This window comes from Entelurus aequoreus, linkage group LG02 (genome assembly GCF_033978785.1).
Source record: "Entelurus aequoreus isolate RoL-2023_Sb linkage group LG02, RoL_Eaeq_v1.1, whole genome shotgun sequence".
Lineage (NCBI taxonomy): Eukaryota > Metazoa > Chordata > Actinopteri > Syngnathiformes > Syngnathidae > Entelurus > Entelurus aequoreus.
The window spans coordinates 52993879-53011351 of NC_084732.1; the positions used below are offsets into that span (position 1 = coordinate 52993879).

At 39.1% G+C, this 17473-nt stretch overlaps 1 protein-coding gene across 4 annotated transcripts in view; it reads right to left on the reverse strand.

Annotated features, from left to right (window-relative positions):
* The window catches only part of copb1 (COPI coat complex subunit beta 1), a 36090-nt gene that overhangs the window by 11251 nt on the left and 7366 nt on the right, over positions 1 to 17473 (reverse strand). Inside the window, exons 1-16 of one of the 4 annotated variants that reach the window (XM_062029024.1) lie at positions 13565 to 13724; positions 12130 to 12281; positions 9914 to 10143; positions 9630 to 9799; positions 9443 to 9557; positions 9266 to 9358; positions 9041 to 9178; positions 5066 to 5185; positions 4433 to 4540; positions 4210 to 4356; positions 3939 to 4084; positions 2206 to 2302; positions 1956 to 2116; positions 1756 to 1876; positions 1448 to 1675; positions 1120 to 1299 (exon numbers count right to left, since the gene is read on the reverse strand). In XM_062029024.1, the coding sequence (XP_061885008.1) occupies positions 1120 to 1299; positions 1448 to 1675; positions 1756 to 1876; positions 1956 to 2116; positions 2206 to 2302; positions 3939 to 4084; positions 4210 to 4356; positions 4433 to 4540; positions 5066 to 5185; positions 9041 to 9178; positions 9266 to 9358; positions 9443 to 9557; positions 9630 to 9799; positions 9914 to 10143; positions 12130 to 12220 (2145 nt within the window). In that variant the 5' untranslated portion in view covers positions 12221 to 12281; positions 13565 to 13724. Of the gene's footprint in view, positions 1 to 1119; positions 1300 to 1447; positions 1676 to 1755; positions 1877 to 1955; positions 2117 to 2205; positions 2303 to 3938; positions 4085 to 4209; positions 4357 to 4432; positions 4541 to 5065; positions 5186 to 9040; positions 9179 to 9265; positions 9359 to 9442; positions 9558 to 9629; positions 9800 to 9913; positions 10144 to 12129; positions 12282 to 13560; positions 13725 to 17473 lie in introns of those variants that run through there. The other 3 variants (XM_062029034.1, XM_062029050.1, XM_062029042.1) reach the window with 3 other exon arrangements.

Sequence of the window (17473 nt, forward strand, 5' to 3'; positions counted from 1 at the left end):
AGGCCCATGGCACATTCTAAAAATACTATTAAAATAAACAAAAACATAACAAAAGTGAAATAAAAAAGCTTAAAGGTTAAATGTAATTTAAAAAAAGATGCAATGTTGACTAATAAAACAAAGCTGGTTTTTTTTCTTCTTTCAAACTGTCATTGCTCAAAACATAATATTGAATCAAAATCAATGTTAATATTAATTATTGACCTATCCAAGGTTCCGATTACTTCACATCAAATATTCCACTAAGAAAAATATTTTTGGTGGAAGATTTTGCAAATTTGGTAAATAAATAACCCTAAAATGTATATTTTGTTGTTTTCTTATTGTACCGACAATTAACCGAACCGTGACCTCTAAACCGAGGTACGTACCTAACCAAAATTTTGGTGTACCGTTACACCCCTACTTACTTGATTACTAAAATAATCAATAGTTGCAGTTGTACCACTTTTAGTTGGGGTAGCAATGAACAGGAAGAGAACAAAATACAAAAACTCTATAATAAAGCTGGTCTTTTTTGTGGTAAACAGTCTCATACCAAAAGAGAAAACAAAGAAATCCATCAGTGTTACCAAGGTGAGCTGAACTGCTGAGCTATGTTCCCTGGCCAAAAAAGTTTACCACCTGGAGCTTCAGTTAAGCAAAAGGGTTGCGGAGGTTGGTCAGGTCTAGGTTCAGCAATGTTTTATTCCCAAAGAATGAGGTCAACTGACAACTTGAATGTTTTGTTTTTTTCATTAATAGCACACGTATATTCTACGATGACAAAGCCAGGATTCATCCGGCTCGAATTGTGAAAAAGTGGTTTAGGGCACATGAGACATCATTTTCACACAGATTAGCCACCAGAGTTCAGACTTGAACCCCATTGAGGATTTCTGCACAGTGGTCTGATCAATACAAAACAATATATTGGTGAATAATCTGCACAGAAATATAAGTTGTGACATTTCAGAAGCGTGTGGAGATGATACCACAGTAAAAGATTGCTGTAACCAGAGACAAAGATGGGTCTAACTAAATATTAGAGTGTGTAACATTTTTTTGGGTTAGGCAGTGTATAATTTAATGCTTCTCAGCCTGGGCGTAGGCAAAGTGTATACATTATTAACACTATACCTTGTTGAGTTTAGAAGCCAGAGGATCAGCAGCCTCCTTCCTTTGTGTGTTTCCCATAGCAGCCAACAAACTGAGTTGGAACTGGTCTTCTTTAGAAGTCATCTCATTTTTGGCTGTGAGCTGCATGAAGGAGATCGGGTCATCGGCCTGCACTGTTACATTGCGCTTCTCTGATTCTTTCTGTAGTTAGAGGGAAATAAAGAGACAATGGAATTTTACTAATACAGTAGCGTCCATTGGTCCAAGCATGAATTGCAGAATCCAAACTCTCCTTTTCTGCCCAATATCAAGAATCCAGAGTTATGCCATTTGAATCAAGAGCCATTACCTTCTGTGACAACTTCTCCTCCTCCAGTCTGACAGTCAGCATATGTGACAAGGATTTGCGGCACTCCTTGTTAAAGATGTCATTCATGAGTGGCGAGCACTCTGACAGGACCTTCAGGCAAAGTGAGATGCGGTCCACATCATCGTCAGTAATTGGTTTCTTGGGCAGCGAGGACTTGCCCAGGTGCAGCACTGTAACCATGATCAGCATGGCCTCTGCAACAAAAGACTGATGAGGGCAGCAAGGTTAGATGGGAATGCCGTTTGTTACATAATTAGTTTAAATTAATGCAAATGAACCACGTTTACATTTTGTCTCTTTTTGTCTTGGACGATCGCAACATAGCGCAAAGCCACTTTGGTCAGAGTGGTGGCGAGAGAAGCAGCCACATAAAAATCTCCATCCATCAAGAAACCCCTCAGCGGAGGCCTAAAACAACAGAGCAGTGATACTTGATTCAAAATCCCTAAATAGAATATATGCACAGGTGTTGAGAACCATTTCTTACCTATCTTCATCTTTCTTGGAAGGCCTGGAGGAGCTGAGGGCGCTCTGAGTCACATAAGTGCCCATTTCTGTCACCAGCTTCTGAGCTGGAGCAGCACTGACTTCATCTTCTGGCTTCAACTCCCCTGTCTCTTTCTTTATCTCGTTTTCTACTATTGGAATCTGCACAATTAACATAGATATAGTCAAGTACTCTTGACATATTTCACAATGTCACCGACAGTCACACAACACAATATTGATGGACATACCTCTCCAAGTGATCTGCGTACTTCTGTCATCACACTCTGGATGTCCTCTTTTGTGCTGCAGTATTCACCCAAGATCCACAGTGCTCCTCTGTATATTCTATAAAGTGGGACAACAAGCCACAAAGTGGTCTCATATTTATAGGGTGTGGAATACCCAAGGACGTATTACATGACAATAATAAAATAATCCAGGGGACGTGTTCTGACACCTTCGAGGGGGAGGCTCACCTCATATTACCGTATTTTCCGCACTATAAGGCGCACCTTCAATGAATGGCCTATTTTAAAACTTTGTTCATATATAAGGCGCACCGCATTATAAGGCGCATAGAATAGACGCTACAGTAGAGGCTGCGGTTACGTTATGCATCCATTAGATGGAGCTGCGCTAAAGGGAATGTCAACAAAACAAATAGTGATTGTACTGACACTTCTACTTGCTGCTCTCTGTTCAACAACTCACTGTTCGGGTTTGTCCTCTAACTGTAGCCATCTCACTTTGTTCCCTCTGAAACTCTGTTTAGTCTTCTTTACTTGGCGCAGGTCATCATGTTGCTTCCTCCACTTCCGCACCATTGATTCGTTAATGTTAAATTCTCTCGCTTCTGCTCTATTCCCGTGTTCTACTGCGTGACTGATCGCCTTGAGTTTAAACTCTGCGTCGTAAGCGTGTTTCTTAATAGGAGCCATTTTTGGGTCTTTACATAAAGTTTAGGTCTCGCAACTACGGTAAGCAGCCGCCAACTTCATTTTCCCCCGTAGAAGAAGAAGCGCTTCTTCTTCTACGGTAAGCAGCCGTAGAAGGGGGAAAATGAAGTCGGCGTAGTTACCGTAGTTGCGAGACCGGTTGTGGCTCAATATTGGTCCATATATAAGTTGCACCGAATTATAAGGCGCACTGTCAGCTTTTGAGGAAATTGGAGGTTTTTAGGTACGCCTTATAGTGCGGAAAATACGGTACATAAAACCACTGTAATATTTAATCAGAAAATAGTAGAAAAATAATCATCAACAGGTAACAATGTCGACAAATAATTCACATATTTAAGAAAGTTAAAACTAAGATACAAACTGCAAATAACTGAGAATAAAGAGAGTTTAAATTCTGCAATTCATGCTTAGACCATATTTACTTAAGTAATTTTACATGAAAAGCTCTGAATAATGTCTAATTTGAATAACTTTTATAGTGCCCTCTCCACACACAATATTGACAGAGAGCGACAACTACTAAATCACACAGCCAAGGATCCTATTTACATACTCAAAACATAACGTCACTACTGTGTCTGCAAAACAAGGATCACATTCAGGGACATGACCATGAGACCCATTAATGTCACATTATCTGTGACTGAGGGCTTTATAAGAAGGAAATAGCGAAGGAAGCATACATTAAAGAGGCTGTTTGCAACTTGCTCACGATTACATTTTGCAAACAAACAAACAAAAAAATGACAAGGGTGTTTTTGTCTTTTTTTTTTTTTTTAAACGTATGTGGTTTAGCAGAACTTGTTTTCTTTAAGTATCAAAATGTTCACTAATTACAAATTACACTGAATAAAAACTGGTTTTCGGTCCAAGGAATTTGTTTGGCTTTCAGAATCAGGCTTGTCGCTCAGTGCTGTTTCACAATACCTGTGAGCGCATGCACATACATAAAAGCAATCCTAAAGAAGCAACTACAAATTTGCATCTGGAAAGACAAAAAAATCTACAGGTGAAAAACTTACTTGACAGCTTTGATGGCATGAAAGACTTCCAGCATCTTCTCAATAATAAGCGGTCTCAAGGTGTCAAACCTTTGAATGGCTTCCCGCACAAACTCCAGGACATCAGCGGCAGCTGCTTCATTAGTATCACTTAAGAATTCCATTAGCTGTAAATTGTATCAATACATAAAAACATCAAGATATATTACAGCATTAAAAGTGTAACACAAAAATGAGTTTAACTATTTAAGGCATAAAAGTTTTTAAAAATTTAATTAAAAAAAAAGCTCACCACAGGAATGACATTGGCCGCCATGTCAGGGAAACGCACACTGCAAGAGTGAAGAGTGCGCACCAACAGCTGCCTATACTTGTCTGTGTCTTCATGTTCTGTGACATTATTTGTCTTGATCACCTCTTTCTTCAAAACTATCACCAACTGAAAATGTATATAGTTTCATGTTTTAGTTAACTCTGCAAACATGAAAACACAGCACGTACACCACTAGACAGACCTCCTCAACATTGCGGGATGACACGAGGTCCAGTGCCAGTTGCAGTGTTTTCTTTCTCACTTCCAGATCAGGAGTTGCGAGAACACGGAGGATGTCCATCACAAGGTCCTGGATATAGAAAGCATGGATTCAAGTTCAATCAATATTCTTAACTGGCTGACCGTAAGTTGCATCAATGGCAACCTACATTTTAACCTCTTTTGAATTACGAACATTTTCTTTTTACTTTTTGCAATGTACAACATTTTTTTCTATACACCCCCACCTGCCGGCTGTGGTAGGTCATTGTCTTACTTGGAACTAATGTACAGTATATAAAATACTTTTCTGCACATTGGAATTTTAGAGGATGTATCGTTTTTACTATTGAGACTTTTGTTTCTCATCTCTTTTTCTTTACATTACCTCTGTGCAATGTCCATGCAAAGCTAAATGGCAAAAAACCTGATTGTGATTCAAAATGTAATATATATTCCTATATAACTTATAAATAACTGCCATGATCTATATTGGAAACATCTACAGTATAAATAATGTACAGTAAGATTTGTTTTTTTGAATTAACAATAAAAAAGCATTACATTTAAGTGGCCACTTGCAACAAAAACTCAAGACAGCAATAATTGAAAGTACCTGGAGTACGCGCTCATGGGTGGGATGTTCTTTCAATTCAACCAAACGATCAAGGACAATAAGTTTCACGTTGTTGTCACTCTCCTTGATAATCAAATCAATGTAGCACTGGGCAGCAGCCTGCAAAAACATCATATTTTTTCATTATTTTTAAAACCGCTCTGATGAAATTTTTTTTATTTAAAAACATGATTACATTTGACATGTACAGTCTTCCCTTCGCTACAATGCCCTCCAGGTATCGCAGCTTCCCTACATTGCCACTGTTGGCGTTAACACACTTTTTGTGTCTTTTTATGTATTGAAATCAAAAAGGACGCGCATTTTCGGAAGTCCGCGCATCCCCGGGACACGGAATTCTACAATTTTTTTTACCGACCGTGTTTTCTCCGCGTTTTTATTGGTCGTCTTCAAAGTAATGAACTTCCCAGTAAAATTTCTTAAATTTTGAATCGCCGAAAGGTTCATCAATCACAAATACTGCCTCAGTTTGCACTTGAGACAACTTTACCGCTAGGGGCTGTCAAAAGAAAGACTTCATGGTAAACACTAAGGTGAGTGTAAAGTCAACCTTTTTAACTTCATCCTGTGCCATTGCCTCCAGTAAATGAGTGGTTTTGGTCTTTGTGAGTCCATGGAAACTTTTACTTTTATCTCCCGCTGGATCGACCTCGTTCGAGGATGGAGACAGGCTAGCTGCTAGCTTCAAGCTAACCAGCACCCGACCAGACTCCTCCACCCCAAAAACATACTTTGCAGTTCAACAAACGGGGAAAATATGTGCCTCTTGAAGTTTTAATGTACGAGGAATGTTAAAAAAGGAGTCTCTTGGAGAAGTGGCTGACAAGTTAGCAAGTGTCGCTCGCATCGCTGACAGTGACATCATCACCGTCATTGTTTACTGAAGCAGAGCGGCTGACGTGTGCGTTATGATAAGCGCGCATGCGTCGCCAGGCTCTGCTTTTTATCGCTAGACTTGTCAGATTTAATTTTTTATTATCTATAGCAGGGGAGTCAAAAGTGTGGCCCGGAGGCCATTTGCGGCCCGCAACTAATTAAAATAAACAAAAACATAAAAGTGGAATAAAAAGCTTACAGGTGAAATATAATTTTGAAAAAGTTGCAATGTTGACTAATAAAACTAAGCTTTTTTTTCTTTAAAGGCCTACTGAAACCCACTACTACCAACCACGCAGTCTGATAATTTATATATAAATGATGAAATCTTAACATTGCAACACATGCCAATACTGCCAGGTTAACTTATAAAGTGCAATTTTAAATTTCCCGGGAAATATCCGGCTGAAAACGTTTTGGTATGATGACGTTTGCGCGTGACGTCACAAATTGAACGGAAGTATTGGGACACCATTGTGTCCCAATACAAACAGCGTCTGTTTTCATCGAAAAATTCCACAGTATTCTGGACATCTGTGTTGGTGAATCTTTTGCAATTTGTTTAAAGAACAATGGAGACAGCAAAGAAGAAAGCTGTGGGTGGGATCTGTGTATTAGCGGCTGGCTACAGCAACACAACCAGGAGGACTTTGAGTTGATAGCAGACGCGCTATCCGACGCTAGCCGCCGACCGCACCGATGATCGGGTGAAGTCCTTCGTCGCGCCGTCGATCGCTGGAACGCAGGTGAGCACAGGTCGTGATGAGCAGATGAGGGCTGGCGTAGGTGGAGAGCTAATGTTTTTAGCGTAGCTCTGTCGAGGTCTCGTAGCTAAGTTAGCTTCAATGGCGTCGTTAGCAACAGCATTGCTAGGCTTCGCCAGGCTGGACAGCATTAACCTTGTGGTTACAGGTCCAGGGTTTGGTTCGGTGTCTCCTGATAGTAGAAGTAATAGTAGTATTGTTGATCTTCTGTCTATGCTTCCAGTCAGGGGCATGTTTCTTCTGTTTCTATCCGCAGTTAAGCACGATGCTATCACGTTAGCTCCGAAGCTAAAGTGCTTCACCGATGTATTGTCGTGGAGATAAAAGTCACTGTGAATGTCCATTTCGCGTTCTCGACTCTCATTTTCAAGAGGATATAGTATCCGAGGTGGTTTAAAAAACAAATCTGTGATCCACAATAGAAAAAGGGAGAAAGTGTGGAATCCAATGAGCCCTTGTACCTAGGTTACGATCAGAGTGAAAAAAGATACACCCTGACGTCCTGCACTGCACTCTAATCCGTCACTCTCACTTTCCTCATCCACAAATCTTTCATCTTCGCTCAAATTAATGGGGTAATCGTCGCTTTCTCGGTCCAAATCGCTCTCGCTGCTGGTGTAAACAATGTGCAGATGTGAGGAGCTCTTCAACCTGTGACGTCACGCTACTTCCAGTACATGCAGGGCTTTTTTATCAGCGACCAAAAGTTGCGACCTTTATCGTCGATGTTCTCTACTAAATCCTTTCAGCAAAAATAATATGGCAATATCGCGAAATGATCTAGTATGACACATAAAATGGACCTGCTATCCCCGTTTAAATAAGAAAATGTAATTTCAGTATGCCTTTAAAACTGTCATTGCTCAAAACATAATATTAAATCAAAATCAATATTTTTATAAATTATTGACCTATCAAAGGCTCCAAATACTTCACATCAAATATTCCATTTTGAAAAATATATTTTGTGGAAGATTTTGCATATTTTGTATGTTTGCCATAAAAAAGCATAATTTTCTTTGACAAAAAGGGCAGAAAACTAACAAACAATAAAACTTATTTTTTTTGTTTTTTTAAACTTATAATTGACGAATAGATCTGAAGTTGATGTAGACTCTAGAGATTTAAGCGTTAAATAAATAATGTATGTATGCCCTGGCACACTATCATCATAATTTCATGACCAAAGCAAAAAACTTTTTACAATTTTATACTGAAATAAATACACCTACAACTTTCATCCATCCGTTTTCTACCGCTTGTCCCTTTTGGGGTTGCGGGGGGCGCTGGAGTCTATCTCAGCTGCATTCTTATTAAATAAAAATATAGAAAAAACTACAGACAGCGGTAAAGTTTAGATCCATAAAGGAAAGAAGAAAGTGAATGGATGTTTAAAGCTGAATAAATTTACATATGCATAACATTTTTTTTTCTTTTGTACTATTTTATTAATGAATTATGTAATGTTTATGACAACCTTTTTCTAAAACACAATATAGAATGTGAGATATAACAGGATAATGCATACATTTATCATTTGTTTTTAAAAACAGTTACAAAAAAGTGGGACCCCAAAAAGTTACTTTGGGACCCCATTTCTATGATTTGATGGGGTCGCTGGGACCTCATTTTTAAAATACCTAGCACCAACACTGATTGCACATATAAAAAAAACTTTTTAAAAGCATATTCTACATGGTTTCGTGAAGTGAAATGAATTATATTTATATAGCGCTTTTTCTCTAGTGACTCAAAACGCTTTTCATAGTGAAACCCAATATCTAAGTTCCATTTAAACCAGTGTGGGTGGCACTGGGAGCAGGTGGGTAAAGTGTCTTGCCCAAGGACACAACGGCAGTGACTAGGATGGCGGAAGCCATCCATTATGTTGTGGCGACTGATAAAGATATTCACCTTGCCGCTACTGTATCTTTTTTTGCAAAAATCAAGTTGACCAACTTTTGGCAGAGCAAGTTTTTGATGGACTTCATCTTCAAAAACACATCTCCACATTGTTGAGACTTTGACATGAGCGAGAACGCATTTAAGGCTACCATAATAAAAAAATTTATTAAATTAAAATATGCGTAAAGGTGACTATACGGGTGTTATTTCATTTTTAGAGGGCATTAATAAAATTTAGAAGGTAGCGTTTAGAAGGTCGTAAATAGTTTTTTGATGCTCCAAATATGAAAATATTTGATTTATCATTAATACTACTACTTCGCGAAAATTTGTTTACCACGGTCAGGCCTGGAACCAATTGACCGCAATAAACGAGGGACGACTATACTTTAAAATGTTGAAAACGTACCTTAATAGCTGTGGGTGCACTGGAGAGGGTAACAAGAGTGCCAGCTGCTTCATACTTTACAGCAGGGCTTGAGGACTGCAGTAAGTTGTAGATGCAACGGATGAATCGAGCACGCTCTGATGGGTTTGCATGACACACCTAATGAGAATAAAAACCAAGATACATTTTCAGTGTTTTGGAGCTTGACTCAGCTTCAATGACAGACATAAAAAAGTTGAGACTGACTTTGTAAATCAGCTCCACAATGACCAGCTGGAGAATGTCGCCAAAAGTATGAACTTGGTCAATACATGTGCTGAGATAATCCAAAGCTCTATCCTGGAGGAAATTATTACAATTAGTCATACAAAGTTGTGTTAGGTAAAGTTACAACAAGCATAAAATGTTTTTTTTGACACTGACCTGGTCTGCATGAATCAGCATCATGAAAGCATTTCTCTTGCAGCTTGAATCTTTCTCATTCACAAGGAAATCATGGATCAGCTCTGGAGCATCCGGGATGAGATGTTCAAAGTTCCTTAACCAAAAGAAGATTGTCAAGTGAGAGTTGTTTCCTACAAAAACGCATAGGTTTATATTTTATTTGTACCTGTAGATAGTGTAAATTGCGAGGACGGCATTCCGGCGGACATAACTGTGTCTATGCTCTAGACAGGCACGGATTGCGGGCATGAGAGGCTCAAGCAGCTCAGACTCTTTCAACTTGCACAGGAAACGAAGAGTGGAGCCCCGGATGAACTCATTGGGATGCTGCAGGTCCTAAAATTAAAGCCAGAGCTTTTTATTATAATACATTTTTAAAACAGCATAACTAGCTTTTTCAATCCCTTTTTGAGATTGAGCAACGACAGAATGTAAGATTTGTTATCTTACCTTCCTGTAGGCGTCACAGACTAGGATCATCTCCTGAAGCAGCTTGCCATCTGGAGTGGTTTTTGGGACAATCTCCCAGAAAACCAGCAGCAGTTTTTTGATGGTGTGGTCTTGAAGTGGCAGCACAAAGCGGATTATTGTCATCAGCAGCCCTGGCAACTTCTCGCCATTCAGAATCATGATGATGACTTTCTTCAATGCCTCAGTCTTTGCTTTGATCTCCCCCTTTTCTGTGGTATTAATGAAAAAAAAATCACAGAGAATGCCTGAGAACACTTTGCAAATATTTTCTTAAACATTTTCTAAATAATATTTCAAAGGTACATGTGATGGATCATATTAGCAGGTTGATTATTTGGTTCGCTGCAGATTTCAATTGACAACAAATACCTCACACACACAATTATCCCCAAATTTTAAACAGAAATGAATAGGGTTTGAAAGAACACATGATTTCGCAAAGCATTGCGGGGCCACGGTAGCCAATTCTGTTGGCCAAAGGTTTTGTTTACATGGCTGTACTGTATGTGAGAGAGAGTAACAAATTATATTAAAATGGTTCACACAAAATAAAAAAAAATCAAGAGACTTTATCGAGCAAGAGATTTGAGTAAGCCATTGTCGAAGCCAAACTTGTCTATATTTTGTCAGTGGACTCCATTTTTATACTGGTGAAGAATTTCAGAATGCGGAGTCTGTTAGGGCTCATTGTCTTCCGTTCAAATTGCGTGTAATCTTCGGATTTAATCTCTTATGTGTTCGAGATGGAGTTTGGAAGACCAGCCTCATTTCATAAGCCGGTTTTCCTAAAGCAACACCAAGTAACTTTTCAACCTTCACAAAATATTTGCATAGCTTTTGGGATGATACATCGACATAAAACAATTTAAATGACACCGCTGTCATGGCCTGGGGGGGTCTGTATCGCTATCACTGACCCTGCCACTAAAAAAAACTACGAATGTACAGATTGATTCACGGCATATGCCCATTCTTTGCAAAGACTGAAGTCGATGTGAACGCCTACGTGCCGGCGCTTCTTTGTTTACATTCCCGGAAGATGCAGTCAAGATGGAAGAACTCGGATAACAGAGACTCTAACCAGGAGGACTTTTGACTTCGATACACAGACGCCTGTAGAGAACTGGGACAACACAGACTCTTACCAGGATTACTTTGATTTGGATGACAAAGACGCAGACGTGCTACTGTGAGTATGCAGCTTTGGCTTCTAAACATTTGATCGCTTGACCGTATGTGCGCAACTTTTTTTTGCGTATGTACGTAACTTTTTAAAAATATATAAGCTTTATGAACCTTGGGTTAGGTGAACGGTCTTTTGGGCTGAGTGATTGTGTGTGTTGATCAGGTGTTTGAATTGTATTGGCGTGTTCTATGGAGCTAGGAGCTAGCAGAGGAGCTAGGAGCTAGCGTAACAAACACGCAGGTGTTTTTATGCAGGATTAATTTGTGGCATATTAAATATAAGCCTGGTTGTGTTGTGGCTAATAGAGTATATATATGTCTTGTGTTTATTTACTGTTGTAGTCATTCCCAGCTGAATATCAGGTCACCCCCGGCTCTCACAGCATCTTCCCTATCTGAATAGCTTCAACTCCCCACTAGTCCTTCACTTGCACTTTACTCATCCACAAATCTTTCATCCTCGCTCAAATTAATGGGGAAATTGTCGCTTTCTCGGTCCGAATCTCTCTCACTTCATGCGGCCATCATTGTAAACAATAGGGAACTTTGCGTATATGTTCAACTGACTACGTCACGCTACTTCCGGTAGGGGCAAGCCTTTTTTTTATCAGATACCAAAAGTTGCAATCTTTATCGTCGTTGTTCTATACTAAATCCTTTCAGCAAAAATATGGCAATATCGCGAAATGATCAAGTATGACACATAGAATAGATCTGCTATCCCCGTTTAAATAAAAAAAATTCATTTCAGTAGGCCTTTAAAGAAAAGAACAAACCTTTAGCACAGAGTATTGCATTCAGCCATGTAAATAAAGGTATTCAGAGGCCAGCAAGACCCACAATGCATTGTGTTTACTACATCACACGTTCAAGCCCTACTACATTACCAAGAAAGATCAATACACATTTAGTGCAGAAATATTTAATTCATCATATTTTACACATAACCCATAAAATCAAACTGGACTACGTATTTGACCTTATTAGACAAGTATAGAGTGATCAATTACCCAGATCAGTTTTGAGGCTGACTTCAGAGGGGGGCTCTGAGTCTGATGCGACATTGATCAGTGTGTAGCAAACGTTCTCGGCAGCTGTCATTTTGCTGCTGGACTTAGAATGGTCTTGAAGAAATCCCAAAGAATGTTAGTCTTGATATTACCTGCAGTAAAGACACAATCAGTCACATGAGTAACCATGGAGAACAAATACATTTAAAAGCTGATAAACCTGACTTGACATTACCCAAACATTGAATACTCATGTCCAACTATTCAATGCCTCTTGTACTTTATGCAAAAACTGCTGTTTTGTTTTGTTTTTACAAGGAGCTTAACTGCAATATTAGTTTATTCTTCTTCTTCAGTCAATGGTCAACAAAATAAACAAACAGTTATACATTCATAGATTGAAAAAGAAAATGTTGCAGACCGAAAGGGTTTAGGCTGAAGTTGAACACTTATTGCGCCTAACCCTATAAACAATGTCAAGTACAAGATGATCTTCCGAAAATTATGAAATGTCCTTTGTACAACATATTATAAATACACATTATACACAACCTAAACACAGTTAAATTATATACACAGTAAAGGCATGTGAAATATCCTTGTACACGTGTTAAACCTTTGCACCAATTATATACTACATACAAACAATTATACTTCCATTATTATTTATATCTCACATTTAGTTTTTCATTTTTTGTGAATAGTGAATATTTGAAAAGCAATGTAATAATGTAAGATTTTGTCGAATATTTCTCAAAATATTTTTGATATGACAATTTTAAACATTTTACAATGACAGTAATTCAAATAGGCTAATTGTAAAACTACGTAGTTCTATAAAAACGTAGACAAACATTCAATTGGGATGCTGTAGGAGTATGAGTAACATTACTCATGAGTAATGTAAAAGTGTGTAGAATACGAATAAAGATGAAATATCAAACATTAGTTTGTGTCCGTTTAAGCTAATAGCATACGGCAAAATAAATGAAAAATAGCATTGCACAGTTGGAGAAAATAACGACAACTCCAGTAGAAAGTTAAAGTTGAACGTTGAAATGTACATTAATAGAGTGGGAAGTAAGCCAATGTAAATTCACAAAGATTGAATGTATAGTAAATGATTAAAATGCAAGTTGACATGACACGTATTGTAACACTGGCACTCGCGCAATGCTAGCAACCAGGTGCTTCGATATCAACACAAGAACATTTTTAAACATAAAAAAAACAATCATTTTGTCATCCGTTTAAATTGCTACTTAAACATATGGAAGACGAAACTAACCAAGCTAAGCTAGCGGCAGCTTAGGCCAATGTGAAGAAATGGAGGACGCTAATGCTTGCTCGCTAGCTGAATTGCCACGGATATAAATAAAACAAACATTAACATTGTTAGCAGTATATGCAAATTAGTAGTACATAGCTTACTTACAATCACGACCAATTTGTTTGAAAGTGGCCTTCGCAGTGTAGTTATATTATTACATTTATAAAAGGCAGTAGCCCCGTATAGTGAGCTGTCTCTCCGGGTCGCCACTACTTCCTCGTGACGTGGAAGGTAGAATGCCAGCGAGAGCCACATCACTGCTACGGTGTCTCTGGAGGGTTAAACTACGAAACCAAAAAAGCTATTTTAAAATGTTTTACAGAAACATTAAACCGAAAACAACAACAAGTATACTGTAGTCCCCCGGGAAATGTAAACAATACTGATTTTGAGGGAATTTTTGTATACATTAAATTGATTAAAAACTACATAGAACTAATAAAAATAATAACCAGGCAAAACACCAACACGGGGTTAATAGTAACACCTTTACAAAAACATTCATCAATTTCCTGCCGCTTGTCCCTTTTGTGGTAGCTGGGGAGGGTGTCTGGTTGAGGCTGGGCTGCATCTAGGGTTCCACAACAAAAGCTTTGTTAAAAAAAATGCAATATTCTCAAATGTCTTTATAAATATGTATTTCTTAACACAAAAAATATAATTAATCATTAAGAAATTCATACTTATATTTTTATTAATTTTTTCCCCAAAAAATAACACCAGCCAACACATATCACAAACAGAGGAAAAACAAAACACACAAGACAAAGCAAATAGAACAAAACAAAACAAAACAACCCCCCCCCCCCCCACTCACACATTCACACATCCATTGAGAGAAGCTTACATGAACTAGAGAAAATTAAATTAAATTAAAATAATAATAAATACAAAAACTAGATAATAATAATAACAATAATTCATACATCAACCATCTGACAAAACCAGTCTATTGACTTTTGCAGTCAAGAATAATATAACAAAATAAGTAAATATTTTTTTGGGGATGTGGGATATATTTTAATACCACTTGGTGTCACTGTCGTGCTTAGCCGACGCACGGTAGAAGTCATTTCCGCTTTTAATCCTGTTCAGCAGCACGGCGGTTTGATTGATTGATTGAAACTTTTATTAGTAGATTGCACAGTACAGTACATATTCAGTACAATTGACCACTAAATGGTAACACCCGAATAAGTTTTTCAACTTGTTTAAGTCGGGGTCCACGTTAATCAATTCATGGTACAAATATATACTATCAGCATGATACAGTCATCACACAAGTTATACATCAGAGTATATACATTGAATTATTTACATTATTTACAGTCCGGGGGTGGGATGTGGAGGGGGTTGGGTTAGGTTGGGTTGCTATCAGCACTTCAGCCCAATCCAGATCCCTTAAAAAATACTCCAGTGATAATTTCAATTTAAAATTAGATGAGTGGGACTGGTCCCCTGTGCTCGCGAGCAACCTGGTCGATGTTGCTTGGGATCGCTTCAAAACAGCGTTCCTAAAGATACTAAATGACATGGCTCCCGTGAAAACAGTCAGGATCAAAGCCCGCTCTGAACCTTGGATGAATCCGGACCTATTAGCTGCCATAAAAGACAGAGACAGAAAATACTCCGAAAACCAAAAGTGTAAAACAGAAGTAGATAAACAACACAATAATAACAACCTCAAATCACTCCTTTCAACTCTCAAAAAGCAATGCAATAAATTAAGAAATAAGTCAACCAACCTGACTAAATCCTTAAAAAAAAATTAAAAAAAATACATTAACGACAAAATACAGGAAAACACAAATAAACCACGTGAGCTCTGGAAAATTCTCAACAACCAGCTTCCCGGTTGCAGCCAAAAACTTAAAACCAGACTCACCAACATCAGCATCAAGGAAGGTGACTCCCTCATTACAGACAAAATGGAGGTAGCAAGCAGACTTAACGCCTTTTTCACCGGCATAGCCGCAACTCTTGTCAACAAGCTGTCCCACCACTCTGGTCGCTTTGGTGTAGAACACATTAAAGCCTTCTACAGAAAGCTAGGAGTATCCAAGAATGATTTCAAATTAGAAATGGTCACAGCTGATGAGGTGCTTAAAAAATTGAGCGCGCTCCACCCAAACAAGGCCACCAGCCTTGATAATATTCCCTCCAGATTCCTCAGGGACTCTGCCTCCATCATTGCCCCAATCATCACGCACATAATAAACCTCTCAATTTCACAAGGCCAAGTACCAAAAGATTTTAAGATAGCAAGAGTAACTCCCCTCTTTAAAAAAGGAAGCGAATTGGAACCTGGCAACTATCGACCTGTTTCTATTCTCAGTTCCATTTTGAAAGTAATGGAAAAAATAGTTTATGAACAGGTCGATAGTTACCTTGCCACTAATAAACTCATGTACAAATTCCAATCCGGCTTCAGAACTAACCACTGCACTGACACATGCCTTCTCTATCTGACCGACCACATCAAACATGAGGTGGACGCGGGCAAATACTGCGGCATGGTCATGCTGGACCTTCAGAAGGCCTTTGACACCGTTAACCACGCTATACTATTGGATAAGCTCAGAGCAATCGGATTTAACAAAACCTCATGGAGCTGGATGCAATCTTACTTGGAGGGGAGGGAGCAGGTGGTAGAGGTGAACGGCACCGTGCCCCCCCCCCCCTTTTCAGTGAGCTGTGGAGTCCCCCAAGGCAGTATATTAGGGCCTTTACTGTTCCTAATATACATAAACGACTTGTCATCGGCATGCGACTGTGAATTGTTCTTATTTGCGGATGACTCTGCCTTGCTGGTATCAGACAGGGACAAGTCGCAGGTGGAGAAAATCCTCAGTGCGGAACTCTGTAGAACTTGCACCTGGCTCGCTGACAACAAGCTATCCATACACTTGGGTAAAACGGAATCCATCCTGTTTGGGTCCCACATCAACCTTAAGAAAGTCAATGACTTCACTATAAAAGTGGGTGACATTGTTATCACCAGGAAAGATGAGGTCACCTACCTAGGTTCCATTCTAGAGGCTAATCTTTCCTGTGATAAAATGGCAACCAAGGTAATCAAAAATGTCAACCAACGAAGAAGATTTCTCTACAGAATCTCCTCTCTGGTCAACAAAAGCACCATGAGGATTCTGGCGGGAACTCTCATTCAACCCTTTTTCGATTACGCTTGCACCTCCTGGTACCCTAGCACCTCCAAAACCCTCAAATCTAAACTCCAAACATCCCAGAACAAGCTAGTCACATTACTTCTAGACATCCACCCCAGATCCCACCTCACTCCTACCCACTTCTCCAAAGTGGGCTTGCTCAGGGTGGAGGACAGAGTAAAACAACTTGCACTGAGCCTAGTCTATAAAATCCGCTACACCTCCCTGATACCGAAGTACATGTCAAACTACTTCCTTAACGTAAATGACCGCCATAGCCACAACACCAGGGGGAGCTCCACTAACCACGTTAAACCCAGATTCCGATCTAACAAAGGTCTTAACTCATTCTCTTTCTATGCCACATAAATGTGGAATGCGCTCCCAACAGGTATAAAAGAAAGGGCATCTCTATCCTCCTTCAAAACCGCAACAAAAGTACGCCTCCAGGCAGCTACAACCCTAAACTAACACCCTCCCCGGATTGTTAATAATCAAATGTAAACAATCAAATGCAGATACTTTTTCTTATGCCTTCTGATCTCTCTCTTTCTCTTTCTCTTTCTCTTTCTCTTTCTCTTTCTCTTTCTCTTTCTCTTTCTCTTTCTCTCTCTCTCTCTCTCTCTCTCTCTCTCTCTCTCTCTCTCTCTCTCTCTCTCTCTCTCTCTCTCTCTCTCTCTCTCTCTCTCTCTCTCTCTCTCTCTCTCTCTCTCTCTCTCTCTCTCTCTCTCTCTCTCTATCCTACCAAGTCAGACTTACACTGTTCTAATATCCATTTCTCTGTTCTCAATTGTTGATGACTGATGATAACAACCAAACCTAACCCCCCCCCCCTCCACACCCCGGA